Source organism: Tetrahymena thermophila, assembly GCF_000189635.1.
Source record: "Tetrahymena thermophila SB210 genomic scaffold scf_8254688, whole genome shotgun sequence".
Lineage (NCBI taxonomy): Eukaryota > Ciliophora > Oligohymenophorea > Hymenostomatida > Tetrahymenidae > Tetrahymena > Tetrahymena thermophila.
In genome coordinates, this window is record NW_002476454.1 from 564,117 (window position 1) to 589,408 (window position 25,292).

Sequence of the window (25,292 nt, forward strand, 5' to 3'; positions counted from 1 at the left end):
AAAAAAAATTTTTTACTTGAAGTGTTATCTTTTTTTTTTTTTTCAGAATATTGTTAATTTTTTTTCGACTCTTTACCTTCGCTCTATAGCACCTATTAGATAAAACAAAAAATCAGCAAATAGATTAAGTGGTCTATTTTGATTAATTTTTTTATTTCTTTAATTCCCCTTTATATAGCTATTTTAGCTTAAGCTTAACAGATATTATTTATTTAAACAAAATGATAGTCTAGTTACTTTAGTTAGCCTTATATTTTTAGTAAATAGGTATCTATTTTATAAACATATATATTCACTCATACTTTCATTTTAAGATATTATAATAATTTCTCACAAAAAAAACTTTTGATTCAAGAGATGATATTCGAGTTACAATAACAAATATTTTACCATTATAATTTGAATAAAAATTGTATCAAGTTAATTTGAATGTAAATAATTTAAAATGGAAACACTAATATTTCCTTCAGTCTAACCTCATAGTGAAGAAATAAAAATCGCAAAGCAGTTTTAATAAATTAAATTTAATTAATTCTATGTAAATATATTTTTTAAGTATTTACTGATGGAATTATTTGCAAAAATATTTTTTTTAAAAGTTGAAAAATACTAGAGGAATATTTGATAGACTTAAAATAAATTTTATTAAATATGATAAAGTTAAATTAATAAATAGAGTCTAGTTGATATATTTTACTTAGCTATTTTGTTATATAGCTGAAATACATCCATCCATTCATACATAAATTAGTGACTAAATTTAAAACAGTTCAATATTTTATTTGATTTATTTTCGTCTTTGATATTTTTATTCCTGTTTTTCAAGTATTTATATAAATCTCCATACAAAAGTTGATAAAGTAAAACCAAAATATAATTAAGACATATTTTTAAGATCTAAATTGCATTTGATTCCTAATTAAATCTTAACTTACTTTTTAAAAAAAAACTACTAAAAATTTTATAAGTCTAAAAGCATTTCTTTGAATTTGAAATTATCTATTATTTGTTAAAGATATACTAATTCTTCTTCTGATAATGTCAAAATAAAAATTCTCTCGATAATATAGAAATCTATAAATAGTGTTATGACAGCACATTTACCTTAATACATTAAAATCTCTGCCAATAAACAGGTGAAGATAAAAACATTAAAATATATAAAAATAGGAAAAAATATTTTAACTTTGTTTAAGTTATGTGTTTGCTATTTTTTTACATTGATTTTAATGTATTAATTATAGTTATAAAAACATAAAGAAAATTGATCTACTTTAATATTTTTGAAGAGAAAAAAATATTTATTTATGTATTTAAATAATGAAATAGAATGACTTTAATATAAGCTTTATTTTATTTAAGAAAAAACACATAACATACTTTGGTAGACAATTTAAGATGCTAATGAAGAAGTCTTTAAAAATTTAATCTATTTTAAAATTTTAAACATAAATAAAGAATATTTTTAATTTAAGGGGAATACCGAGTAAGTTTTATACAAATAGAAAAATAAATATATTCTACATTTTACTTTATTTATTAGAACAAACATATTTAAAGGTGGGGTTAGTTAGTTTGTGAGTTATTCATTTATTTTATTAATTAATTAATTGAACTAAATTATAAATTTGCTCTCATATCATTCATTCATTATTATATAGAAGAATACTTACTTTAAATATCATTATATTGATTACCCTTTTAGGATAGCAAATCAAATTCCAGTTTCTCTAATTAAAGCTCTTTTTCTTTCGCTTCTAAATCTCTTCTTATTTATTTTACCATATCTCTTTCCTTTTCTAATATTTGCTTGTCTTTATTCGTTTTGCTGATGTATCCTTAGACCATATTTTAGACTTTTTATATACTTATAATTGCTTATTGTGTTGTATTGTTCTCGTTAGATGGTTAGTATATTTGTTAAAATATTCTTTCTGCTTCTTTAAAGAAATCTTACCACAGTTGATTTAATTATTATTCATTATTCATTTGAATCTTTTATTTCTCTTCTAGTAATTTACTCTAAATTATTAAAAGATCATTCACGTAAAATGCATTTATTTGTTTAATAATTTTATTTTTCTACATAAAAAGATTATTATAGTAATTTTCATTAATTATTTACCTCTTATTAAAATTGTGATAGCCTTGTTTATAGTTTTTTTTGGTTTTAGCTTAGACAAAGCTCTTTCTTTTTCAATAGAGCTAATCTTCTTTTCAAAGCATTTTCTTTATGATATATATCATTTAATCTAATTTAAACTTCACTTTCCAAACTTTTCTACTACTGGTCTTATGACTATAAATAGTTTTAATTTTCATACAATTTCTGTTAAGTCTAGATCTTATCTCTACACATACTTCCCTCAATCTGACTCGAATCACTTATTTTAAAATTAATATTTTACTTTATCAAAATGAATTTTATTTATTTATTTACCACGATTTTCTTGTGTCCCAAGTTGAAAATGTAGTATCAATTTATTATTTTTAGAATACACTTTTTAGCTGTCTCCAAGCGATTTATTGCTGTTATTGCAGCTTTTCTTAATAATCTTACTTATTTAGCAGCTCTTGGATACTACATTTAAAATCAAACTCAGCATTCCTAGTGAAATTAATATTTAGCAATTCACTCAAGCCCTCTCTTATTTCTTACACAAATTTATTTATTTCTATTTCATGCTATTCGATAATTTGTTCCAAATGATTGCCATCAATTTATTACTTTACTTAAATGCTTTTTAAAAAAATTTTAAATAAAGCCAAAAATAAAATAATTCTACTTTGAATTTGGACTGCCATTTTATGAAGAAGATCTACTTGCTTTTTAGTTTTATTGCTATAGTTGTGAAGAAACATTTTTATTCTATTAAGAAATAGATTTTTCTTCTTTTTAGCATTCTAAATTATCATTGTTAGATTATTTTTTTTACTAAAAATAGTTATTGGTGTTTACTGGAACATTCTTATCAAAAATATCATCAATATACTGAGAATATGATTGGCTGTTGCTTTGTGATATTTATTAGGTAATTTTTTTCATCAAAATATCTTGCTGTTGAAGTTATAATTGATAGTCGAGGCTAGATGTAACAGCTTACTTTTTCATTTACTAAATCATATTCTAAGAAAGAATAAATTCTAATTCCTTTTGTCTAAACAGTAAGCTATTTTCTTCTTAAAGCTTGCTAATCTCTTATTAATATTGTTATTCTTTATTTGAGTCTTCAAAAATTTAACTTATCTACAAATGATCAGGAACATTAGCTACAGATGAAAAGTTACTAATAGAAAGAGATATATCATTGATACTATTATTTTAATCTTTTTGGCAGCTACAATCGTAACCTAATTTTTTTGAGTCTATAATCTTACTTTACTTTAAATTTTCTGATACTAATAGGAATATTTATTCATAAATTTGATCTCTCAAAGCCCTAGGATCTGTTCCTACTTGAGTGATTTAATTCTTTTAAATTTTTTATAAAGTCTTGAGCTTAAGCTTCTCAAATTCTTGTATGACCAAATCCGTTTCAATTATTTATTTTTTTTAAGGCTTCTTGTTGCTGCTAAATGTTTAAGGATTAGAGTTTTACTATTAATTTTTTTGTTATTTCAAGTCACTTTTCTTTTCATTTTTATCTAAATTTATTAATTCTTTTTAAGGCGTAGTGTTTATTTCATTGAATTTCAAAGAAGTAAGAGGTGGCCTCCCTTTGATAAAATTTAAAATAAAATTAAATAAATTTTAGAAAATTAGAAATATCATTTTTATTATTATGCAATAAATTACTTTGAGTTTATTACGAAGATTGCTAGGAGACCTATGAAGTAAATGAGTTATCTAGAGTGGATTTTTGCTTACTGACTTACATGTAATTTGACAAATGTTTTAATACTCTTTAATCTTTAATATAGATATATATATCAAGAGAATTTCTATTATTATCTTAAGGTAGATAGGATGAATTGATTGATAAAAAGATTGGTATTTTTTCTTTATTAAGAAAAATTTTTAGTTTTTGCTTTGTTTTGTATGCTTTTTTGTTAATTTTATTATTGTTTTGATTTTTCAAACTCTAACGAATATAAACAGCAAAAAATCTTTCAATTCAATTAATTATCTTCACACTATGCAAATTTTCAAAAGACATAATTCCTTTGCTCACTAAACATAGCAATCGGATAGATACTCTTTAAAAATATAAACATATACAATTTGGATGGATTCATATTAGTATTATTATTTCTTTGCTTACTTTCATTTAAAAGCTATAATATTACAATTTAAATTAAAAATATGATGTGATAACAAGAAAAACATTAAATAAAACATTTTATAGATATCTATTTGATTATATTTTTATAAATGAAATTAATTAATTAATTATTGATATCCTTCCATCACTATGTTTTTTAAACATAAGCGATAGGTAAATTTTCTCCATATTCAGGAGTCTTACTTAAAATAATATTGTAATTTGTTAAACCTAACTTATCCCATTTTGCCTTGGATACTGGAATCATTTCATTGTAAGAAAGTTGTTAAGAAAAGAAACACCCATTTTTTAAACATTTTGTTATATTTATGTAAAATTCTTCTGTAAATAATGAGCTAGATACTCCACCTTCTGGAAGAAAATCAGTGCAATCTATAATAACACCGTCAACTTATTTTCCTTGGTCTGCTAACTCTTTGGCATACAAAGATCCATCTTAATACACAATATTTAATTTACCTTTTTCAATACTTTCATTTACTAAATTAGAGTCAAAGAAGTAAGTTTTAACAACCTCAATTACTCGTTGATCAATTTCACAAATTGTAATTTTTTATACAACATCGCTAAACTTCTCAAGCAAATAGTTAGCAATAAGCATGTCGCCACCACCAATAATCAAAATATGGTCATATATTTTGTTTTGATTTTTATTAACTACTCCTGCTACCATATCAATAGTATAATTATCTTCTACCTCTTAAGTAATTTGTACCATATCATCTAATAATAATATTCTGCCCATTTATAAAGTATCATAAACCCTGAGCTCTTAATAAGGTGTCATTTCCCTATAAATTAATTTAGAGTTAAACAAGATTTCACTCTTATTTTCACTTTCATTACATATTAGTTTACATTTTTCACCTCTAGTTAATGAAATATTTGATGTACAGTTTTGCCAGCCAAGCCACTCACAAGCAGCTTCTTCTAATAGCTTAGCATTTTAATCAGATTTAGTTGTAGGATCGTAATAACTTATTGCTAAATTTTTTTATTATTCCCAGGTATATATCATAATGCAAACTCCATTTGAAAGTAAATATGCAAAATTTTTGCCATGATCTGATTAAATTATCTTAGGACGGAGGATTTCTTCTTAAAATAAGGTTAAAATAATTTTTTCAAAAATACGAAGAAGCATTTCTAAGTTGCTTGATTCCAAATTTTCTATATCTTTAAAGTCTAAAAATATCGAATTACCTAATTTCTATCTATTAAATAGTTAACAATTCATTTTTATAAGTTTGATCAAAAGTATATTTTTTATTAAATATTACACTATATCAAATCATAATTAACTCCTTTAAAAAAACAAAAAAATTGATGCCTATTTGCATAATTTCGTACTACCAGTTTATAGTATAGAAATAACTTAATGTATTTGTTTAAAAATGTTTACAGTAAATAAATAATTTATTCTTTATAATACGCAAAAAATATTATTATTATTTTATAAGATATTTTGATGTTAAAATTTTTTGATATAAATGGTATAATAATAATAATAATAAGAAATATTATATAACATTACATACATTCAATTTTTGTTATTTCGATTTTATTAATCAAATTGATAGATCATAGATTCTTATTTTAATTAAAAAAGATATTTTAAATATATGCATTTTAGATATTTCAGTAATATGATTTGAAATAATTACATTATTTATTAGATATAAATTACATAAAAATGAATAATCAAGTTAAATCAGTAGTAGCTAATTTTATAAAATCTGTTTAATAGCAACAATCTTAGTAAAAAATAGATGAAATACTTGAGAAAAACTCTCCAAATTTCTTCAAATCCTTAAGTGTATATTTATTTTAGTATAATTTATTTTGAAAATGTTTTGAAATATAAAAATATTTAGCAAAATATTGATTAAAGTGAAGAAGCTTTTAAAGACGAGGCTATCTCATCTTAGCTTTTTAATATTTTTCAAAATTAATTCATCCTTTAGGTGAGAATATTTCAATTAAATATATTATTTATTCATATTTAAATGCATATAGAATTAAATATGGGTAGGTTTTACTTTTGATTTAATACTGATTGCGTATGATAACAAAAAAAGAGTTTTTATGCAGCTGTTTGTAAAGAGTTTGATTCCAATTTTAATGTCGATTTATATAATAAAATACTATGAAGAGTTTAGTATGAAGGAAAAGAGTTAAGATGGTTAAAAGATAGATATCAATTGTAAACAAACATTTTAAAAAATTGCATATTAATTATTTTAATTTTAAATTTAATACAAGTGGTGGCAGGTCTTCTAATAAAAATTTATAACTTTGAGATAGAAAATGCTAAAAAGTTAAATCAGGCTTAAGACTTAAACTCATTTAAAGAATTAACTTCATTTCATGTAAATAAAATTTATAAGAATCACTATTAAATATAATCTATTAAAAAATAAAATATTTAGGAAAAATATTAAAAAACTTTATAAGAAACAAGTGAATAATAGTAACAGCTAAAAGAAATATAATATAATGAAATTACAGCAATCAATCCTCACCAACACTTAATTCTTGTAAAAAAATGATTAACTATTATATTATAAGTATTAAAATTATTAAAAAGTGTGAAATTCTAATCAGAATATTCTGTTAAGATTTAAATTACTATTTCTCTTATGTGATACCAACATACTTAAGAATGATTTTTGTGTAAATTACTTAGAATATATTATAAACTAATATTAATAAAAATAATCATATTTAGTATAACTGGAGTGCCTCTTAGTGTATCTGACCTGAAGCTAGATACCTAAATTTAGAATTTTAAGATAAATCAAGCTTAAATATTTATTGTTAGAATTACACCTCCTGCTATATAAGTGATTTTTTTTTTCTTTCTTCATTTTTTTTCTAATTAATTGGTTTTTAATTGAAATTAGGACATTATTTCATCTGTTTACAATATACTAATCAGTCATAAAAATTTAAGTAAGTAAGCAAATTAGTGCTTGGATCTGCTTTTATAAAAAACTAGCAACGAATCTTAATTCAAAGTAAAAATTAAACAATTTTATTATTTATTTAAAAGTAAAATTAATTTCAATAAAAGCTAGCAGATATGTGCCAAGCAGTAATTGAACTAACAAGAGACGAATATGATGATATATACGATATCTGAGCGATTTATAGGCAAAAAAATATCATACAAATTAAATATATGTGAGTGTATGAAATCAATCTATTATTTACAAATAATTAATTTTATTTCACTTATTAGCTCAAGTTATTATCTAAATTAGGACGATTCATAAATATTATAAATCTTTTTTAAATATTGAAAAATTATGCAAAAGTTTGTTGAAAAGTTTTATGAATTGTAAATTTGTTCATAAATAATAAAATAATCATTTAAATATATTTTTATTTGTTTATTAAAAAATAAATCAATTTTGTTTGTTTTTTTACCAAACAAAAGTTAGCTCATTTTTATTATATGTAAGATGAAAAATCTAAGAATTTGGTATTGAGGCAAATTCTTCTATTATTTCAAAATCAATATCTCCTTAAAATTTTATAGTACAAACCATGTTATTTACTTTATTACTACTTATCCATATTTTTATGTATTAAAGCAATTTTGTTGGATAACAAATTAGATCGCTCAATAGCCAGTCTATTTCTTCTTTAAAGTTATCAGGTAGAATTTTAAACGCATCCTGTTATATAAATTGCAATTTATCATATTTTAACAGTTTGGGATCTAACAAAGATTTATCGCATGATAGGATTTTAGCTCCAAATTATTAAATTACCCAAGTCCAACCTCCAGGAGAGGATCCTAATTCAATCACAAATTAGTTATTTTGAGGGTATTTATTTATAATAGTAAATACCTCCCAAAGTTTTAGATAGGCTCTGTTGGGAGGATTAACTTTATCTTCTTAAAAATGAATCTCTCCATTAGCAAATTTGCTACTTGTTAAAGGGCTGTATAAAGCTAGATTTTTTTCTAGAAGAGTAAATCCCCCTAATGAATTCATATTTCTTTATATTGGAAAAATGAACTCTTCAGTTTTTATATGAGGAAGATGATCCTAGATTAATTTGCATCTTAATCTTAATATTGGAGAGTAATGATACCACCAATTTGATTATTACTTCAGCTAAGAAGCACACTATTTTATAGAGTCTATTTTTAACTCAAACAAATCTTGCCAAATGTTCTACTACCAATAAACTTTAATATTCTCATCCTGACTACTTTCTGCAATAAAAAGTCTTCCATGCTATTTTTCTATTTTAATTTTTTTATATTATAGCTCTTTTTATAGATTCATTTCATAGTTTTAAGGGGCTAAATAACCTACTAAACCTTTCAGATTCTTCTTCATTTTCTAAAGCTTTAAATATTAAATGATTTTTTCTATGTTTTTTCAAAAGAATGTTCTGTTTCATTCAAGTATAATCAATAGCTGTTTGATTTTAAACAGCAACAAACACAAATATTTTTTATTAAAAATGTATTGGACTAAAAAAAATTATTATTTGATAAAACAATTTAAAAAAATAATTTTTTATAATTAAATTAAGATATGAATTTTTTTTTTTCAAACTTAAATAATTTCAATCAGAATATTTTTCCTATCTGATGTTAGTTGATAAAAAATGAGCTTTGATGGCAATTAGAATATGATAATTTATTTTTATTTATTTCAATTTTGCTGAAAAATATCTTTTAAAATTAATAATTAATTTAATTGAAAAATAATTAATAAACAAAGAAAAAATAATTAAAAGATTATAAAAAGCAATATTGAAATGAATAATTCACAAACAGGATGCACACTTATTTTTGAGATGTGGTTTTTAAAAGTATATTACTAATAAAGCTAACAGCAAATTACTATTGAATACCATATTCATGAAAATACAAGCAAATAAGGTTCATTTGGCATCGTTGCATTTGAAACCCTAAAGAGAGAGTTTTTAGCATTGAAATAATCTGAAGAAGTTTAAAAATAATATCCCTATTTATTTTCAAAAATAGAAGTTTCTGATAAGCTTGTGAGACATATTATAGATTTAAACTTTTACGAGGTAATAGATTACTTCCAGCAAAGTGAAGAAGACCAAATAAAACAATATAACTCACTTTTACAGCAAATGATTTTCTTTTTTTAACAAGAATAATATATATGCTCATATAATTTCAATAAAATTATAAAACTTAAATATAAAAATATTTATAGCTTTTTGATATTTCCAGGATTAATTTCATTTGAAGATTCTTCAGAGAGAGGAATAAATTTATAAGATGATGTTAAAAAATTGGTTAGGCCATAAATTTCTCATAGAACAGACAAAAAACTAGAAATTTTGACTTTTATGAAAAATTTTGTTATATAAAAATATGAAAAGTAATTTTAAGAGATAGTAAAATATTTTCGTGAGGATTTGGAATTACTAGCTAAAGAAAATATTATATTAAAAAATAATAAAATTGAAGGTAAAAGTTATTGTTTATTTAATTTAGCATATGATATTAACAGAAATCTAAATCATGATCAAAATATTGAAAAATATAAAGAAAATAAAATTTCATTCACATTTTAATTAGAAAAATGTGATGAAAAATTATCTAATTTATTATATTAAATATGTTTATACATGGATAATGAAAATAATTTAAAGCAAAAAAAAAAATAAATCAATGAATATGTAAGTTAAGAAAAGGAATAGAGATAAAAAATAGAAGAGGCCTTCAATACATTCTATGAAGAAGATTATAAATAAGAAGATAAGCTTTAAAAAAACTTTTAAAAACTTGAGTCTGAGATCTAAATATTTAGTTAGATTATAAACAATAATGATAATTTCATACTAAACGAGAAACCTGAGAGAATTAAATATATAGATTAACTGAGAGAAGATATGAAAAAATATAGAGAAACTATTTTAGAAAATATCAAAATTTAAAAATAAATGAATGAATTTTAATGAATATATATGCCAATAAAAATAAAATATAAATTTTATATATTTATTATATTGAAAATTTTGTTTAATTAATCATAAATCAAAATATATTTCTTGTATTTACTTAATTAATTTCTAAATTAATTTATTCAAATTCCATTTATTTATTTATTTATTTTTAAATATATTTTTTTTATATACGAACACTAAAATAATTTATTTTGCTTTATTTTTATAAGAAAAAGGCTATTTTATTTTTTTTAAGGTCAACAAATTTTATGCATACATATAATTACGCTTTACAAACATTTTAAAAAAGGAAACAAATAATGTAAAGTCTTTTATTGAGTTCGCTTATTTTAGAAATCAATTTTTCCTTTCTTAATTTTTTAAAACTATATTTTATTTGAAAGAAATATTTGTAATGCTAATTAACTCTTTTAATTTAAAAATTATCAATTAATTTATTTTTTATAAATTAATTATCAAGGTGTTAATAAACAAAATACTGTATTTAGTTTTCCATTAGCACTTTTGAGGTCATATAATTTTAATAAAAATGACCAAAATTTTTAACAAATATTTATTAAAATCAAATTAGATGCTCTCAATTGTATTAAAAAATACTATGGTTAATATTATTATATAAATAAGTAGTTAGAGTTTCTTTCATTAAATATTTTTAACAATAATTATATATATATGTTATTAAGAAAATTATCATTTTAAAAATAATTTAAACTTAATTTATTAATTAAAAATAATAGTCTAAATTTTCTAACAAAATAAATAATAAAATGTGAACATAAAATATTATAATTATATAAATAATTAAATCCAAAACAATATTCTTAATTATTTTGTTTCTTTCATTGCTCTTGCTCAGTATTCTTACTATTACTTTTATTTTTGAATGCATAAATATCCTTAAGTTAAAATATTTATTTGCTTTTTCCTTTATGTTCATTATTTTAATTTAGGTTTTATTAAGTATCTTAGTTTGAAAATATTGCTTCTGTTTTATTGTTTTGATCAGAATAAAAATTTGTTATAAAATTGTTTTAATTTGTCGCATTAAATTATTCTGAATATTTATTTTCATTGTTGTAATTAGTATCTACTATTTTTATTTCTTTCTATTCATTTATATCATATTCATCGTCAGGTATAGATATTGAATCAGTTATTTTAGAAGAAAAATTTCTAAACAGCTTTCTTTACATTTATCTAAAATTGGGAGATTTTGACGGAGATTTTAAAATAGATTGAAACTTAGATTGGTTTTCCTCATTTTATATTTTAAATATATCCAGAAGGTCTTATCCTAGAGAAGCAATTAATCTCTCATTAATTCTTTTTAAATTAAAAATTAATTTTAAAACGGGTCAAAAAATTCAAAGTAGAATTTAAATAAAATATTATAGATGAAAGGAATTTTAAAATTGAATAATTAGTTTATTTAATCTATTTAATTACTTTAAATTTTAAGATGCAGGCTCCTAGCATAAAATTATTTATAAATAAGCCTAATATAACAAACGGAAGCTTTCTAACTCTGTAAAGTGTTTTGGAGCAGTAAATAAATGCTATTAATTTATTTCTTCTTTTTTTACTATTGTTGACCTTTTTCTCAACTTATTGGCTGGAGTTTCATTGATTTTTTAGGATTATTTGAGATCTTCTTAAATTTTAGATTTCCATAAACTCAGAACTTATTTTGGCGAGCCATGATATGATTACTTTCTTTACAGAGGCTCATTTAGCTTAATTAGAGGTTTTGGGAAAAAGGAAAATAGATTTCTTTAATTTTCATCTAATAAAATAGTTTTTAGCTTTTCTATCTCTTAGAGTTTATACAAAATAGTTGAAATGTCTAGATCTTCGTTTATGTGAACAAGAGATTTGGAAAATAGTGGAAATAAATTGTCTTTAAAGTATTTTTTGCATGTTAGCAAATGAAGAAAAAGCTTAAAAGATAATTTAACTTTTTGGTATTAATTTAACATATTGTTAAATTTTACCCAAAGTAAATTAGTTTTTTCTGTAGATTCTAAAGTTTTTCTACTGCTAAAAAGCTGATGTTCAATTGTTTCTTAATCAGATTATATTTAATTATTATATTTTATTGAGTTTTTGTGCTATTGTATAATAATATCAGGTGATTAATTTTAATTTGCATCATTTTGATGACGTTTTTCAGTTGTCTATGCAATTTAATTCTCATCCTCAAAATTAAATATATTCGTATGTTATTTTTTAAAAGAAGATCGAATCTCTTGGTTATTAATATTATTTTTTTTCTGGCTAGACAAGGGTATTTTGTTTTACCCATCTGTTTCGTTATTTGAAACTAACTATTTATCACTTTTTATGTATTATTTACTCTTCAGATCTATGTCATATAGTTCATTTATGAGTTAAACTTTAAAGAGTGTACCATAAAACATGAAGAAAAAAATACTAAGAGCTGATATAAAGACTTAAGCAATACCTCCCAGTTCTGAAAGAAAGGACTAAAGGCTTTTAAAAGATCTATCATAATTGTAAGTAATTAGACTTCTTCTTAAGTAGAAAACTGCTTAATCTCCATTCTTTTTTCCTTATTAATACTAAAGATTGAACCTATTCTCTATGTTTGTGAATATATCTAATCTCTTACTACTTTCACTAGAGGAGCTGATAAGAGATTCATCAGTCTGTATAAAGCTTTTCTTTAAATTGAATAAGATTATAATTAATTAGTTCATTTTTAAACTTGTTACTTAAACAAAAATATCAGAAGTTACAACATTGGTATTAGGAATAAAAGTATATTAATAGCTATCATCGATTGATTTTTTATAATACTTCTCTTAGCTTGGATTAATTGTAACTGAGGGAAAGAAAATCTAGGCCCTTATTTACCCAGCCGAATTAATTTAAGCTTACAGTTACGCATCTGTTTTGCAATTTGTAATGTTGCTTGTACAGGTAGTAAACGCAATCCTTAAATAGTTAAAATTTACATTAAAATAGGTTCCTTAGACATAGATTAGCTTACTGTCTTCAATACTTTATTTTTTAAAATAATAAAAATGGTAAAATAAAGAAAAATTGTTTCAAGAATTAATTTAAAATTAAAGTAAAAATAAATTTAGCCTGAATTAATAGCAAATTCCTTCAAACTAATTAAGTAATATTTCATCAATCAATTTTTAATAGCTAATAATTTAAGGTGGGAAATTATTTAATTAAATAAATAAACTGCTGAGATTTCTTTTTTAAAAAAATCTTATTTTTGAATAATTTAAGAGTAATAAACACAAATAAGTTAGTAAATCATTGTAACGCTGCTTATGCTTTCAAAACAGTAGAAGCCAGTTAGAAGAAAGACTTATCAAAGTAAGATTATAAAAATACTTAAGTATTTATGTGATTTTATTAAAATTTCAGTGTTTTAATTCAAATGAAAAATATTTATATATTTTTTACGATGGACATAAAGCATCATTTATGCTGTATCTATTTAAAATAGTTTGAAAATCACCATCTTCAGGATCAAGAAAGTTTTGCCAATGCTCTAAAGTACATGGTACCATCCTGATTATAGAATGAGTTCTAGTGCTATTTCCTTGAGAATCTATTGTTTAATTACTTTTAAAACAAATAACTTAAGAAATTATTTATATAAAAAAGTACGTTTAAAGAACTGTTAAATTAAGAAAAGGGTTTTTCAAGAAGTTAGTTTGTTGAATCCTGATAGCAAACATGAATTAGTTTGAACTTAGTTAAATTAAATCTGGATTATCTGATTTAGAAGTTACTAGATTATAATTTACACTTTATCTCTGTAATACATTTTCTAAACCTAAAATTATTAATATATAAATGAAAAAAAATAATGAAAGAATGAATTAAATATTAAGTTAAAATTAAACACTAATTGAAAAAAATGAAAAATACAATTTATAATTTTTTCTTATCATACCATTTCTTGAATAATATATTAAGAAGGCTATAAGAGCAAGTGTAGTGAATCCTCCAAAGTAAGACCTAAAATAATCACGTGATTTGTAATTTAGACATATTGGTCTCCCAAATATATCGATACTCTTAATTGCACTTAAGACAATCATTTTCTTTTTAATTAATTTTTGAAATAAATATAAATTATATTATAATCTATTGATTCTTTTATGGATTAAAAGAGTAAAAAATTATGATCAATTAATTTTAAATAAATCAGGTTATTTATTTGCTAAAAACCAATGCAAGCATACTTAATTAAGAAGATAATAAGAAAACTAGTATCAATCATAAATAAACACAAGAAAATTAAGCAGCTTCTTAATTAAAATTAATTAAATAAATAAGATTGAATTATAAGCCACAAATTTTGTAAGCTAAAAAAAAAAATGAATGCTCTATTTGATGATTTAGATTAAAATTACATACAGTTAATAAATATATGGAAAAATATTTTAATTTATAATTAATTATATGGAGACTAATTTTTGGAAAAACTATTTATCTTTTTAACACATTTTCAACCATTTTTAACAAAATTTATTGCAGCTGATAAAGTCTTCTCTTCTATCTCGCTTATTTTGTCTTTTAGTGATATCTATTATTTAAATTAATTTTAATAGAGTAATTGAAATTCAATATTTACCTAGAAGCACTTACAATTTTCTTGTTGTAAAGCTTATAAAAATTCAAACTTGTGTGAAACAATTAAAAATTAAGACTTTTAGCTATTTTCAGATATTCTTTTGCGTAATAGTAAATAAATAAATAAGTATGTGTTATTAATTTAATACTTAATTAAAAATTAACTTACATCTTTGCAATAGGTCTAATATAACCAGCGTCTAATGCTGCATCAAATTCATCAAATATATAGTATGGAGCTGGATCACATCTCTATAGAGCCATTAAAATAAGAATAGCAAGACAACTCTTTTCTCCTCCACTTAGCTCTTTTCTATTTGTCTTTTTTGTTTCTAATATAATAAATATTTTGTTAAATACTTTTTTTTGATGCTTTAAAAATACCATTTGTAGTTTATTTAAAAGCAACTGATATACTGATTTCATGATTATGCATAAGTTTAACGTCTATTGTACCTGCAGAAGATATTTATTTGAAATAATTTTTCATATAATGCTCAAACTTAGAAAATGCCATTTTAATAGTTTATTCACATTTTGATTTAAATTAATCAATTAGATTTTTGGCTTATTCTTCATTTTTTGTTAATTCAGTGTATTTGGATTTGTATTCTTCATATTTCTCGTCCAAATCTTTTAATTTTTCAAATAGAATTTTATCTTTTGCTGTGTATTTCTTAATGGTTGTTTATTAAGTAATTCTATTCAGCTTATCTTTTAAATTATCTTTAGAAAGATGAGAATTTTTTTGGATAAAATCAGGGCTTACTACTAGTAATTCCTTTTTTTAATCTATTTCGTACTCTTTTGAAATATATTGTTGTTTACGGAGAAGTAAAGCACTGATTTATTATTCTAAATTATTGCAAAGTTCTTACTAGCTTTGAATTTGCTCTTTCAGCTTATCTTAGCTTTCTCCCTCAATCTTTTTTATTTATTCTTCGAGTGTTTTCTTACTTTGTGTAGCTTTTTCCACAATTGCTTTTTAAGCTTTGAGAATACTTTCTTGATGTTTGAGGTCTTACTCTGAAGAACTTATTCTTTGATCAATGCTTTAAAATAAGACTTCACCATCTTTCATACCACCACCTTCTGATAATTGGGATAAATGATTAGTTAGCTATTATTCTTCATTTCTATACTTGTTATACTCTTTTTCTACATTTTACTTTTCTTTCAGAGATTTTTACAAAACAGTAGTTTTAGACTTAATTTCTTCTTATAGTTTATACATTTTTTACTTGTCCTCTTAATTCAAGGGTTCAAATTTAGAGGATTTGCTAGTATTTTCTAAACCTATTTTCTCTTATTCTAAATCTTTAAGTTATTAAGAAAAAGACTATAGGAGTTAATTTGTTTCGTTTAACTCATCAGTCAATACTTTTTTCTCTACTTCAGATGATTTAATTAGTTAACGATTCATAAATATAGTGTTACTCTATTTTGCTAAGCTAGCTTATTCTTTGCTTACATTTGAATTTATATCATTTTATTACAATTAAATATCATTCATAGACTTCTCTAGTTGCTCTATTTCTTTAGCAATAGCATCTTTCTTAGCTTTAAAGCTTTTGTATTCATTGTAAAGTGTTATTTTATCTACTTTAGCCACAGTACAAAAACCAACATGAGAAATAAAACCTCCACTATAAACAATTTATCTCTTCTCTGTAATGCAGTTTACTTTAAATTAAGATGCTACCTCTAGGGCATGTTCATACTCTTTAATTACACCATATTTTTCAAAAATATTCTTAGCTAACCTTTTTATATCATCTGCATGATCTCCTTTTGCCTTAACATACCTAGTATCAAATAGCTTTTAAAATCCGAATCCTGCAATTTAGTTTTCTTTTTCATCATCAATATCATCTTCAACCCAATCTAGGGGAATAATATTTAAATTTGATGTTTTAATCTTCAATTTCTTAACAATATCAATTATTAAAGAGGCAGTATTTTGATTATCGACTATCAAAGAAAATAATTTTCCTAGCAATAAGTTTATAAAAAAATAAATATTTGCAAGAAAAATAAAAAATGTGAAATACCTTTTTGAGCAATATCATATGCATAAGTAAGTGCAGAATTAAATTAAAGATGATCTATAAGCAGTCCTTTATATCCCTAAATACCTTCTTTTTATATTGATTCCTCGATTTGCTCAATTGCTTGGATTAATCCTGATTTCAACTACTTTTGTATATCATCAACTCTCTTTTTTATTTAGTTGTTTAAATCTTCCAACTCTATTTTTTTATCATTAATTGTCTTTCTCTTTTCAAGCTACTCTTGTCTCAATTTTTAGATTTAATTCTTTTTATCTAATTTTAAGTTAATAAAAATAATTTAAATATTTTAATTAATTAATTACCATTTATAGTTTTTTGTGCCTTATTGGATTCAGTTTAAAAACTATTTATTTGATTTTACAATTTTTCAATTTCTTAATTAACTAAGTTTAGTCTTTATTCAGATTTTTTCACTTTCTCTTTAAGATTCTGTTAAGTTTATGATTTTTCACTAATACTTTGTTTAATGTCTTGGATTCTCTGATTAAAATAGCTTTGCTTTTCTTACTAAGTTTTAAACTTTTCTCTTAAGACTAATTGCTCATATTCTTACTGCTTGGTGTCAATCCTTTATCAAAATTAAACATCAATAAAAATTTTTTTATTCATATTAAAATGATTTATTTACCCATCTTTTTCATTTGTTATTTTATCAATGACTTCATCAAGATCTTTTTATAATTTAGTGCATTAAATATTAACTTCTTTTAATCTTGCTTCAATTTCTTTTTCATCTTTGTTAGTTTTTATTGATTTTAATTTTTAGATATTCTACTCAAGACTGTTGACTTTGTTTTAAAGATTCATTTAATCTGATTTTACTTGCTCTTCTATAACTGTTAATCTTTGCAATTTTTCTTTAAATCTTAATAGTTCTTCATTTTTAGCTTCTTTCTAATTTTATAAATCCTGAAGCTTTTACTTCTCTTCTTACAATTTTTGATTATTGATTTCTTTGTTGCATTCTAATTTCTTCTTTTAAAGCTCTTCTTTCAATTTATCATAATAGATAGATTACAAGCTAATAAAATATTAAAAAAACATATTTATATTTTCAAAGGCAATAATGTTTTTTATACCTTTATATAATAATTTCCTATTCTTAATTTTGTGCATACTATTCTTTCTCACCACTTAACTAGCTTATTTTATCTTCTATTTCTTGTAAGGATTAATCTATGCCTTCCTTTTCTCTCTCTTTAAAATTATATTTCCTTCATATTATTATTTAGTATTAAAATAAAAAATTACAAGCTTTTTCGAAAAGCTCTTCTGCTTTTTCTTATTTATTCATAAAAGCTTCTATTCCAGCTACTTGCTGTAACAACTTATAGATTTCTGAATCACTCATGTTTGATATTTCTTAAATTCTATTTTATGCAACTATTGTAAAAGGATTCTTTCTTGAAAGACCAAAGCACTCAAAAATATTATTAAACTAATTTAAATTAACAACTCTATCATCTACCCTATAAACATTCTCCCTTTACTCTAAAGTTCTACTTAATAAAACACTATCACCGCTGGTCTAAATAAGAATATTAAATAAAAATTAACATTTTTCATCAATTTGAACAATAATACAAAATAATTAAATTAATAAAACTCATAAAAAAGAGTACAGGAATAACTTTTTGTGCTTTTGGCTCATCTTCCATATCTTTTTTATCTATTTTAACTAAATTATCTAACTCTATTTCGACCTTAGGATCACCTTCTTTATAATTCTATATAAAATAAAAATAGGTTAGTTCTTAATTTAGAATTTATTTATGAAAATATATATTACTTTCATTAATTATGCTCGATCAGCTCTATCGTACTAATCAGAACTTATAAATGATAAAGCTAATTTTAGCAAAAAAAATATATTAAAAGCTAAATTTCTAAGTAATATTTTTTATGTACCAGCCAACAAATTAGATTTTCCAGAACCATTCTTGCCATACAGAATATTTATATTGTCAGAGAGTCCTTCTATCTTGCAGTTAGAGTAACTTTTAAATTTTTCTATAGATATTGATTTAATGCTCATTTATTTTTACAAAAGATAGTAATTTGTTTATTTTGCGCAGTATTTAATAATTAATTATAATATAAATTAATAGTGAGTATCTTTTAATTATTAACTTATTGTTTGAAATATTATTTCTTTTTTTATATTAAAAATTCAAATTTTTATAATAATTTGCCGCTAAATCTTATCTTGAATACAACAATTTTACAAAACCTCATGCTAATTATTAAAATTCTAATAATTAGTTAAGCTAATTTCTGATTCTAAAATATGCTTTGTGTTTAAAACTTTAATAGTAATAATAATAAATAATAATATCCACAATATGTAAATGTTTTAATAATATTTAAAAGGATTTCACTAAAACCTGCATAAAGTTTTAATATTTGATTTGTTAAATAATTTTTATAAATCCTAGCCATTTTCAAAATCTTGAGAATTGAATGAGAAATACATTTTTTTTTATTTAAACCATAAAAATAATTCTTTAACCACTCAAAACTAAAAATATAATTTTTAGTGGGTTATTATTGTATAGGATACAATTAATTTTTTTAATTTAATATTTTTATTATTATTACTTTAAATTAACATCTTACAAAAATAATACAAAAAAAAGTGAATTTCATATAAAAGTAACAAAAGTTTTCTTTTGTATTTGATGAATTCAAAATTTAGAAAATTAATTTAAATTTAATTAATTAATTACTGTAAATATTAATATGATATAAATTATAGTAAGTTTTATTGCATTTTATTATTATTTAAATAGGTTAAGATATATTTTATTAAGATTATGTACAATTAATTTCTATTTTCTCTTGTTTTTATCAAAAAAAAATTGTTCAATGGAATCTATTTAAATCCTTATTATTTATTCTTAGCACATTCATTAATAGTTTTTTCAGCAAATAATATATTAATCATTATAATTTCTAGATAAATACTATTATTTTAAAACAACACAGTTTCTTATTGAAACTTCATTACCTACCTTAACACCACATCCTAATATAGTAACTTTTTCATCAGGAGTGCCTTCTACTCTGCTCCAATACCCTAATTCACTATGCCATCCTATAATACTGTCGCTTATAAAACTGTGATCCTATAATATTTAAATCTTTAGAATATATTAAAATTTTAGATAATTACTTTTATGATTGAACCCTCTAAAATAATAGAGTTTTTTATTCTAACACCTTTTCCGATTGTAACTCCTGTACATATAACTACATTAGGGCCTATATCAGCAGATTAATCTATTGATGATAAAGTATCAATTAAGACACTTTCTTATCTATGTTCCCAGTTTTAATGATAACTTTTATTCCAAATTTAGCAGTTTACGTTCAATGTATTTAATAAAAACTTTTAAGCCCTAAGTACATCTCTAAAAATAGAAATAATTGATATATTAGATATTCTAAATTTCTAATTAAATTACATAGGAGATTTAACTTGTGTCCAAAAGAAGTTCTTTTGCTAAGGAATTTCATAGACATATATTTATCCACTTGTAATATTAGTTGAAATTACATCACTTTCTAAGCTAAGCCACTTATTGTTTTATAAAGGAGAGTGTCTAATTAATTAATTATATTTCATGATTAATTACTTAAATTAGAATAATTTGTTTTGATATACAGCTTTTATAAGAGATGCTCAGGATACATTTATAAAAGAGAGCTATTTCTAATTTACTTAGAATAATCTAATATCTAACTAAAAAGAGGGGAAAGTATATAAATTCCAGTATTTATAAGAAACTCAGAGACATAATTATCTGGTTTTTCTACATAATGAACAAGCTCTAATATAATAAATAAAAAAAACAATGTTTATAAATTTAAATATGTTTGATTAAATAAATTACATTTAGTTTATTCATTTTTAATAATACAGCCATATTTTTATAGGTCTTCATGCTCTTCTTTTTGTTTAGCTCCGATTGTGCATGCAGAGTTTTTCAGGGATTTATGAAAATCAACGAAATCTTAAAGGTTTATATTATGTGCAATATCTCCATTTATTAGAATGACACTTTCTCTTTTTTAAAATTTGTAAGTTAAAAAACATACATATTCTTTTAATTTAATAAATTTTTTTCGCTCTAAAAAAATAAATTTTAATTAAATTATAAAATTATTTGTATGGTAGGCATTAATATAAACTTTAAGAGCAGATAAATTAGTATTTAACCTAAATAATTAAATAAAATTTTACGTTTCTTTGCAAAATAAATTGTTTTTAAATTAATAAAGACTGCCTGCTGTACCTTTTTCTTCTTCTTCATAAAGATATCTATATAATAGATATAAAAATTATTATTTTATTCTCAACTTGCATTAAAATATTAATTATTACTCAAATGATATATTTTTGTATTCTGCTCTGCATTTTAAGATAAACTACTAAATTTAATTTTAGGTATACAGTCCAATCAGGTAAATATGTGTGATCGATTTAAGTTAAGACAATGCAAAAATATGGTGATATATCAATTCTACTCCTGCAACTTATTTATAAGAGTTATATGAGTAAAACTGTTTACAATTATAATATTACAAACATTGCTTAATTCAAATATAATAATCATTAATCATCACAAATATTTTTTCTAAAATTACTTGGAAATAATGGAGCGGGCTAACTGCTAGTAAAGGGTGCTAACTAATTACTTTTATAAGGTCCTCCTATTAAAACTACTCCTTTTATTCCCATTTATACTATATATTTGGTTTAATTAAAGTTGGCTAAAGTTAGAAAAATTATTAACTATCTTATATTTTAATTAATGATTATAGTCCTACTTATTGAAACAAAAAACACAAATTCAAAAATATTAAAAAAATCAAAAGCAACTAACAAAACAAATTAATTAATTCTATGAATTTTATCCTTTTTGATTGATTTCTATGATTATTTTATTATTTATTTTTACTAAAAATCTTTTAGATTCTTCTATTGATAATAAATAAATCAAATCTTAAGATTTTTGATATGTTTAAATTCATAAAGTTTTATTTTTTTAGCAAACATCTTATTAAAATATTAATTTTTTTTAACTAAATTTTTCATAAAAATGTGATAAAATAATTTTCTCTTATAAGAATAAATTTTTTGTTTTTATTTTGATGCCATTAGCTTGCTTATTTATTTATTCATTTGCAAACTTTAGTTCTAGCATTAATTTTACTATAACTATAAATTATTTATCGACTAGATATTTCAATTAAATTAAAGACTAAAACCAATGATAGGAAATTATAAATACGAATTAAAATTAATTAAATATTATAATAAAAAATATTATTTTCAAATTAATAAAATCATTTATTATTTTTTTTGGCTTCATTTTTTGCCTTTATCACCCACTCTTCTTCTCCAGTTAACTTCTTTGGGCCTTCTTCACCTCTTTCATTTCTAAGACTTTCGGCAAATGATCCACCTCCGAATAAAGGTCTCTTACTGGTTTAAGATTTAGTGATTTGTCTCTGTTTGTTCAATTCATTAGTAATTTCGTTTTCAGGAATAGGTGTCATATCAGTATACTGTTAATTCTTTTTCCAAACAACTTCATACAATTCAGTATGAGAGAAATTACAAGTATTAATGAGTTCACCATTCCATTTAAATAATTTAAAGTTATTGTCAACTCTTAATCTTGGGGTAAGAACTCCAGTCAAAATCTGATTATTCATTAATAAAAAAAATATTTATTATTAAATATTGAAGAAATTTTAATAAATACGTGTTTTCCATCTAATGACCATTCGATAGAAGCTGAGGTATTTGAATTAAATTTAGCTAATTTTTCTAATGAATTTAACTCCCAAACATCAACATCACCAGAAATATTACCAAAACCACCAAAAAGTACAAATCTTCCTTATGGCTAGAAACGAATAGTATTTCTGTGCATTGTACCAAATGAAAATAAGGGCTCGCAACGGAGATTGTAAAGAATAGGCTTTGCAGGCATATAACCAACAATAGCAATAAACTATTCTCCGTTAGGATGCCAATCAACATCATGGACAGGGCCCTAAAATAATTTAAAATAATTTTTAAAAAATTAATTAATAAATTTAAAATGAATTTCATTAAGTTAAGCAAATATGAAAATGTATTACATCAATAGTTGGAATTTGGTGAAGGTATTTTTTACCAAATTGATATCTCCACAAGGCAGTTTAACCATAATAAGTATTACCTGTAGAATCGTGAATTGTTTAAGTAGTCAATATACAATTGTTACCATCAGGTGACCATTTTATATTAATTTCTTAAGCTTTTTCAATATTTTTCACTTTTTCTCTCTTATCTTTTTCCAAGTTATAAAATTATAATTTAGCTTGAGTCTTTTCATAACCTACCATATGCTATAAACAATCAGTTAATATATTAATTAATGAGTTCAAATATTATTTACTTCAAGGAAACAACCAACAATAAAATCATGTTCAGGTGATACTTAGAAGAAATCTAAGTTTTACATTTCTGCTTACTAAACAATTTTGGAAAAATCAGGTGTTTCATATACTTCAATGAACCCAGTGGAGTAATTGTAATAAAAAGCTTTTGTCTCTTATTTATTAAATTTAACATAAGGAGCGTTTTCCTTAATGTATCTCTTCTCATTGAATTCTTTCAACTATTTTTAAAAATATAGTAAGTAATTTGTTGTCTAGCTGAAAAAAAATATCAAATATTAAAATATTTAATAATTTTTTGGCAAATGTATAAGATTATACAAGCTTAAAATCGGGGAAGGAGAAGACATATGAAGTGTATTTGTTGTTGTCAATTCTGTCCAAAACCTAAATGTATTTATTGTTCTAAGAAAGATTAGTGTGTTTGATAGAAACAAATTCTCTTTAGCTAACAACTGAGTTGTCGCTAATTTTAATGACCTTAACTACTGTATCTAAAGTTACTAAAATATATTGCTCGTCTTTTGATAGACACATAAAATCTGCTGGTCCTGTTAAAACCTTTTTTTCATTAATCATAGATTAAGAATAACAACTTGTCTCATAAATTCCTTCTTTTGATCTGATTAGGATTTTATGAGGAGCATTGTAGTTAGCATTTACTACTTCGTATACTTTAGTAGCTTACTGTTGCTATTACTACTATTATGGCTATTGCTACTACTACTATTAAACAGATGATAATGTAGGCAACTAGGAAACTTACTTTTAACTAGAGCTTTCAACTTGGGTATTTTCTGAGTTAACTTTTTTCTCCTCTACTTAATCCTAAGGTATGTTATCTTTTTGTTAATCAGGTTTATTTTTGCTGCTATTAAAAAACTAAAATCTTCTTGGTTAATCTTCTTGTTCTATATTAAGAAAAGTTATTTTTCAAATCATTAATAAAATATTTTAGTATAAAAATTAATTACTTTCAACATAAACGGGCTTTTGCTATTATTTGTATCCTTGATTGCTTCCTTAATTTTGCTAAGAGCTGATATTGTTGTTATAGTTTCTATTGTTGTTATTATTAGAATTACGATTGTTATTGTTGTAGTTATTTTTGTTTTAATTATTTTGGTTCCTATTTTGATTATTCTTTTGATTTGGTTATTGAGGAAGTTCTTAAAAATCGTCCCAGCCTGACATTTTTTGGTTATGTGTTTATTTATATTTTGTTTTGCTTTATTTATTTTTTGAAATTAAAGAGGTAGATATGTGAATCAAATTTTATGATAATTAGGTTTTTATAATTTATAGATTGCCAAGTGATCTATCTAAAAAATTTATAAAAAATATTAGATTTATATTCTGAAGATACAAAAATTTATAATGATGGTCCACTATTTAAATTATCTGCTTAACTAAATATTAGAGTTTTTGAAAATTGTTCTAACATTTACTCAAAATCAGCAACATAAATCAATAAATAAATAAATATACATATACTTAGATCAATAATTAATTAATAAGTAGTCATTATGAGATACAGTTTAGGAATTTCTATATTTAAAAACTTTATCATTGTTAAAGCAATTCAAGCAAAGAAGTTTTAAAAATCTATTTTTCAGCAGAAAACAAGCATTTCTTATTTATAGCATTTAGGGAGAATAGCAAAGAAATATTATTATAATAAATTTAAGAAAAAATGGTTCGTTTTTGTCCTTCAGAAGTGTTGAAAAATAAGAATATATTTTTATTCATAAATATTGCCATTTTTTACTTTGGATTCAGTTATTAATTGACTTGCAGATAAATATAAGGAATATTCAATCCAAAAAATTTGTCATTTATATTTGGGATTTAATCAATTTTAAGATGTAAAGCTTAAAGCGATTTTAGATTTAAA

General features: G+C 22.5%; 9 protein-coding genes across 9 annotated transcripts; 2 read left to right on the forward strand and 7 right to left on the reverse strand. All coding sequences in view use genetic code 6, as the record gives it.

The window, feature by feature from the left end:
- Window positions 1–1,647: 1,647 nt before the first annotated feature.
- On the reverse strand, window positions 1,648–4,082 carry TTHERM_00294850 (hypothetical protein; the record flags this gene model as incomplete). Its single annotated transcript, XM_001013117.3, has 5 exons — window positions 3,797–4,082; window positions 2,787–3,717; window positions 2,441–2,740; window positions 2,126–2,384; window positions 1,648–2,022 (listed from the first exon to the last, which is right to left on the reverse strand). Exons 1-5 carry the CDS (start codon window positions 3,876–3,878, stop codon window positions 1,648–1,650), a joined length of 1,947 nt encoding a protein of 648 aa, XP_001013117.2. The 5' UTR covers window positions 3,879–4,082.
- Window positions 4,083–4,407: 325 nt separating this feature from the next.
- TTHERM_00294840 (spermidine synthase) lies at window positions 4,408–5,520 on the reverse strand (the record flags this gene model as incomplete). The annotated part of the gene is made up of 1 exon (XM_001013116.1): window positions 4,408–5,520. One exon carries the CDS (start codon window positions 5,518–5,520, stop codon window positions 4,408–4,410), a length of 1,113 nt encoding a protein of 370 aa, XP_001013116.1.
- Window positions 5,521–5,976: 456 nt separating this feature from the next.
- TTHERM_000294829 (transmembrane protein, putative) lies at window positions 5,977–7,425 on the forward strand (the record flags this gene model as incomplete). Its single annotated transcript, XM_012796906.1, has 9 exons — window positions 5,977–6,099; window positions 6,158–6,247; window positions 6,300–6,486; window positions 6,546–6,652; window positions 6,713–6,820; window positions 6,871–6,956; window positions 7,012–7,126; window positions 7,187–7,300; window positions 7,357–7,425. The coding sequence occupies 9 exons, from the start codon at window positions 5,977–5,979 to the stop codon at window positions 7,423–7,425; spliced, it is 999 nt and encodes a 332-aa protein (XP_012652360.1).
- Window positions 7,426–7,690: 265 nt separating this feature from the next.
- Window positions 7,691–8,638, reverse strand: TTHERM_00294830 (ribosomal RNA large subunit methyltransferase; the record flags this gene model as incomplete). Its single annotated transcript, XM_001013115.2, has 1 exon — window positions 7,691–8,638. One exon carries the CDS (start codon window positions 8,636–8,638, stop codon window positions 7,691–7,693), a length of 948 nt encoding a protein of 315 aa, XP_001013115.2.
- A 427-nt stretch (window positions 8,639–9,065) lies between these two features.
- Window positions 9,066–10,247, forward strand: TTHERM_00294820 (hypothetical protein; the record flags this gene model as incomplete). Its single annotated transcript, XM_001013114.3, has 1 exon — window positions 9,066–10,247. One exon carries the CDS (start codon window positions 9,066–9,068, stop codon window positions 10,245–10,247), a length of 1,182 nt encoding a protein of 393 aa, XP_001013114.1.
- An 845-nt stretch (window positions 10,248–11,092) lies between these two features.
- TTHERM_000294809 (SMC family, carboxy-terminal domain protein) lies at window positions 11,093–14,338 on the reverse strand (the record flags this gene model as incomplete). Its single annotated transcript, XM_012796907.1, has 6 exons — window positions 11,093–11,576; window positions 11,700–12,934; window positions 12,986–13,274; window positions 13,695–13,856; window positions 13,902–14,070; window positions 14,191–14,338. 6 exons carry the CDS (start codon window positions 14,336–14,338, stop codon window positions 11,093–11,095), a joined length of 2,487 nt encoding a protein of 828 aa, XP_012652361.1.
- A 178-nt stretch (window positions 14,339–14,516) lies between these two features.
- Window positions 14,517–18,980, reverse strand: TTHERM_00294810 (SMC family, carboxy-terminal domain protein; the record flags this gene model as incomplete). The annotated part of the gene is made up of 11 exons (XM_001013113.2): window positions 14,517–14,826; window positions 14,875–15,205; window positions 15,258–16,865; window positions 16,925–17,197; window positions 17,248–17,513; window positions 17,574–17,966; window positions 18,025–18,142; window positions 18,197–18,473; window positions 18,568–18,672; window positions 18,735–18,793; window positions 18,854–18,980. The coding sequence occupies 11 exons, from the start codon at window positions 18,978–18,980 to the stop codon at window positions 14,517–14,519; spliced, it is 3,867 nt and encodes a 1,288-aa protein (XP_001013113.2).
- Window positions 18,981–19,457: 477 nt separating this feature from the next.
- Window positions 19,458–21,686, reverse strand: TTHERM_00294800 (nucleotidyl transferase; the record flags this gene model as incomplete). The annotated part of the gene is made up of 7 exons (XM_001013112.2): window positions 19,458–20,355; window positions 20,410–20,547; window positions 20,610–20,775; window positions 20,839–21,011; window positions 21,189–21,266; window positions 21,330–21,480; window positions 21,593–21,686. The coding sequence occupies 7 exons, from the start codon at window positions 21,684–21,686 to the stop codon at window positions 19,458–19,460; spliced, it is 1,698 nt and encodes a 565-aa protein (XP_001013112.2).
- Window positions 21,687–22,294: 608 nt separating this feature from the next.
- Window positions 22,295–24,862, reverse strand: TTHERM_00294790 (eukaryotic translation initiation factor eIF2A; the record flags this gene model as incomplete). The annotated part of the gene is made up of 6 exons (XM_001013111.3): window positions 22,295–22,654; window positions 22,717–23,010; window positions 23,099–23,347; window positions 23,398–23,619; window positions 23,720–24,309; window positions 24,373–24,862. The coding sequence occupies 6 exons, from the start codon at window positions 24,860–24,862 to the stop codon at window positions 22,295–22,297; spliced, it is 2,205 nt and encodes a 734-aa protein (XP_001013111.2).
- Window positions 24,863–25,292: the final 430 nt, after the last annotated feature.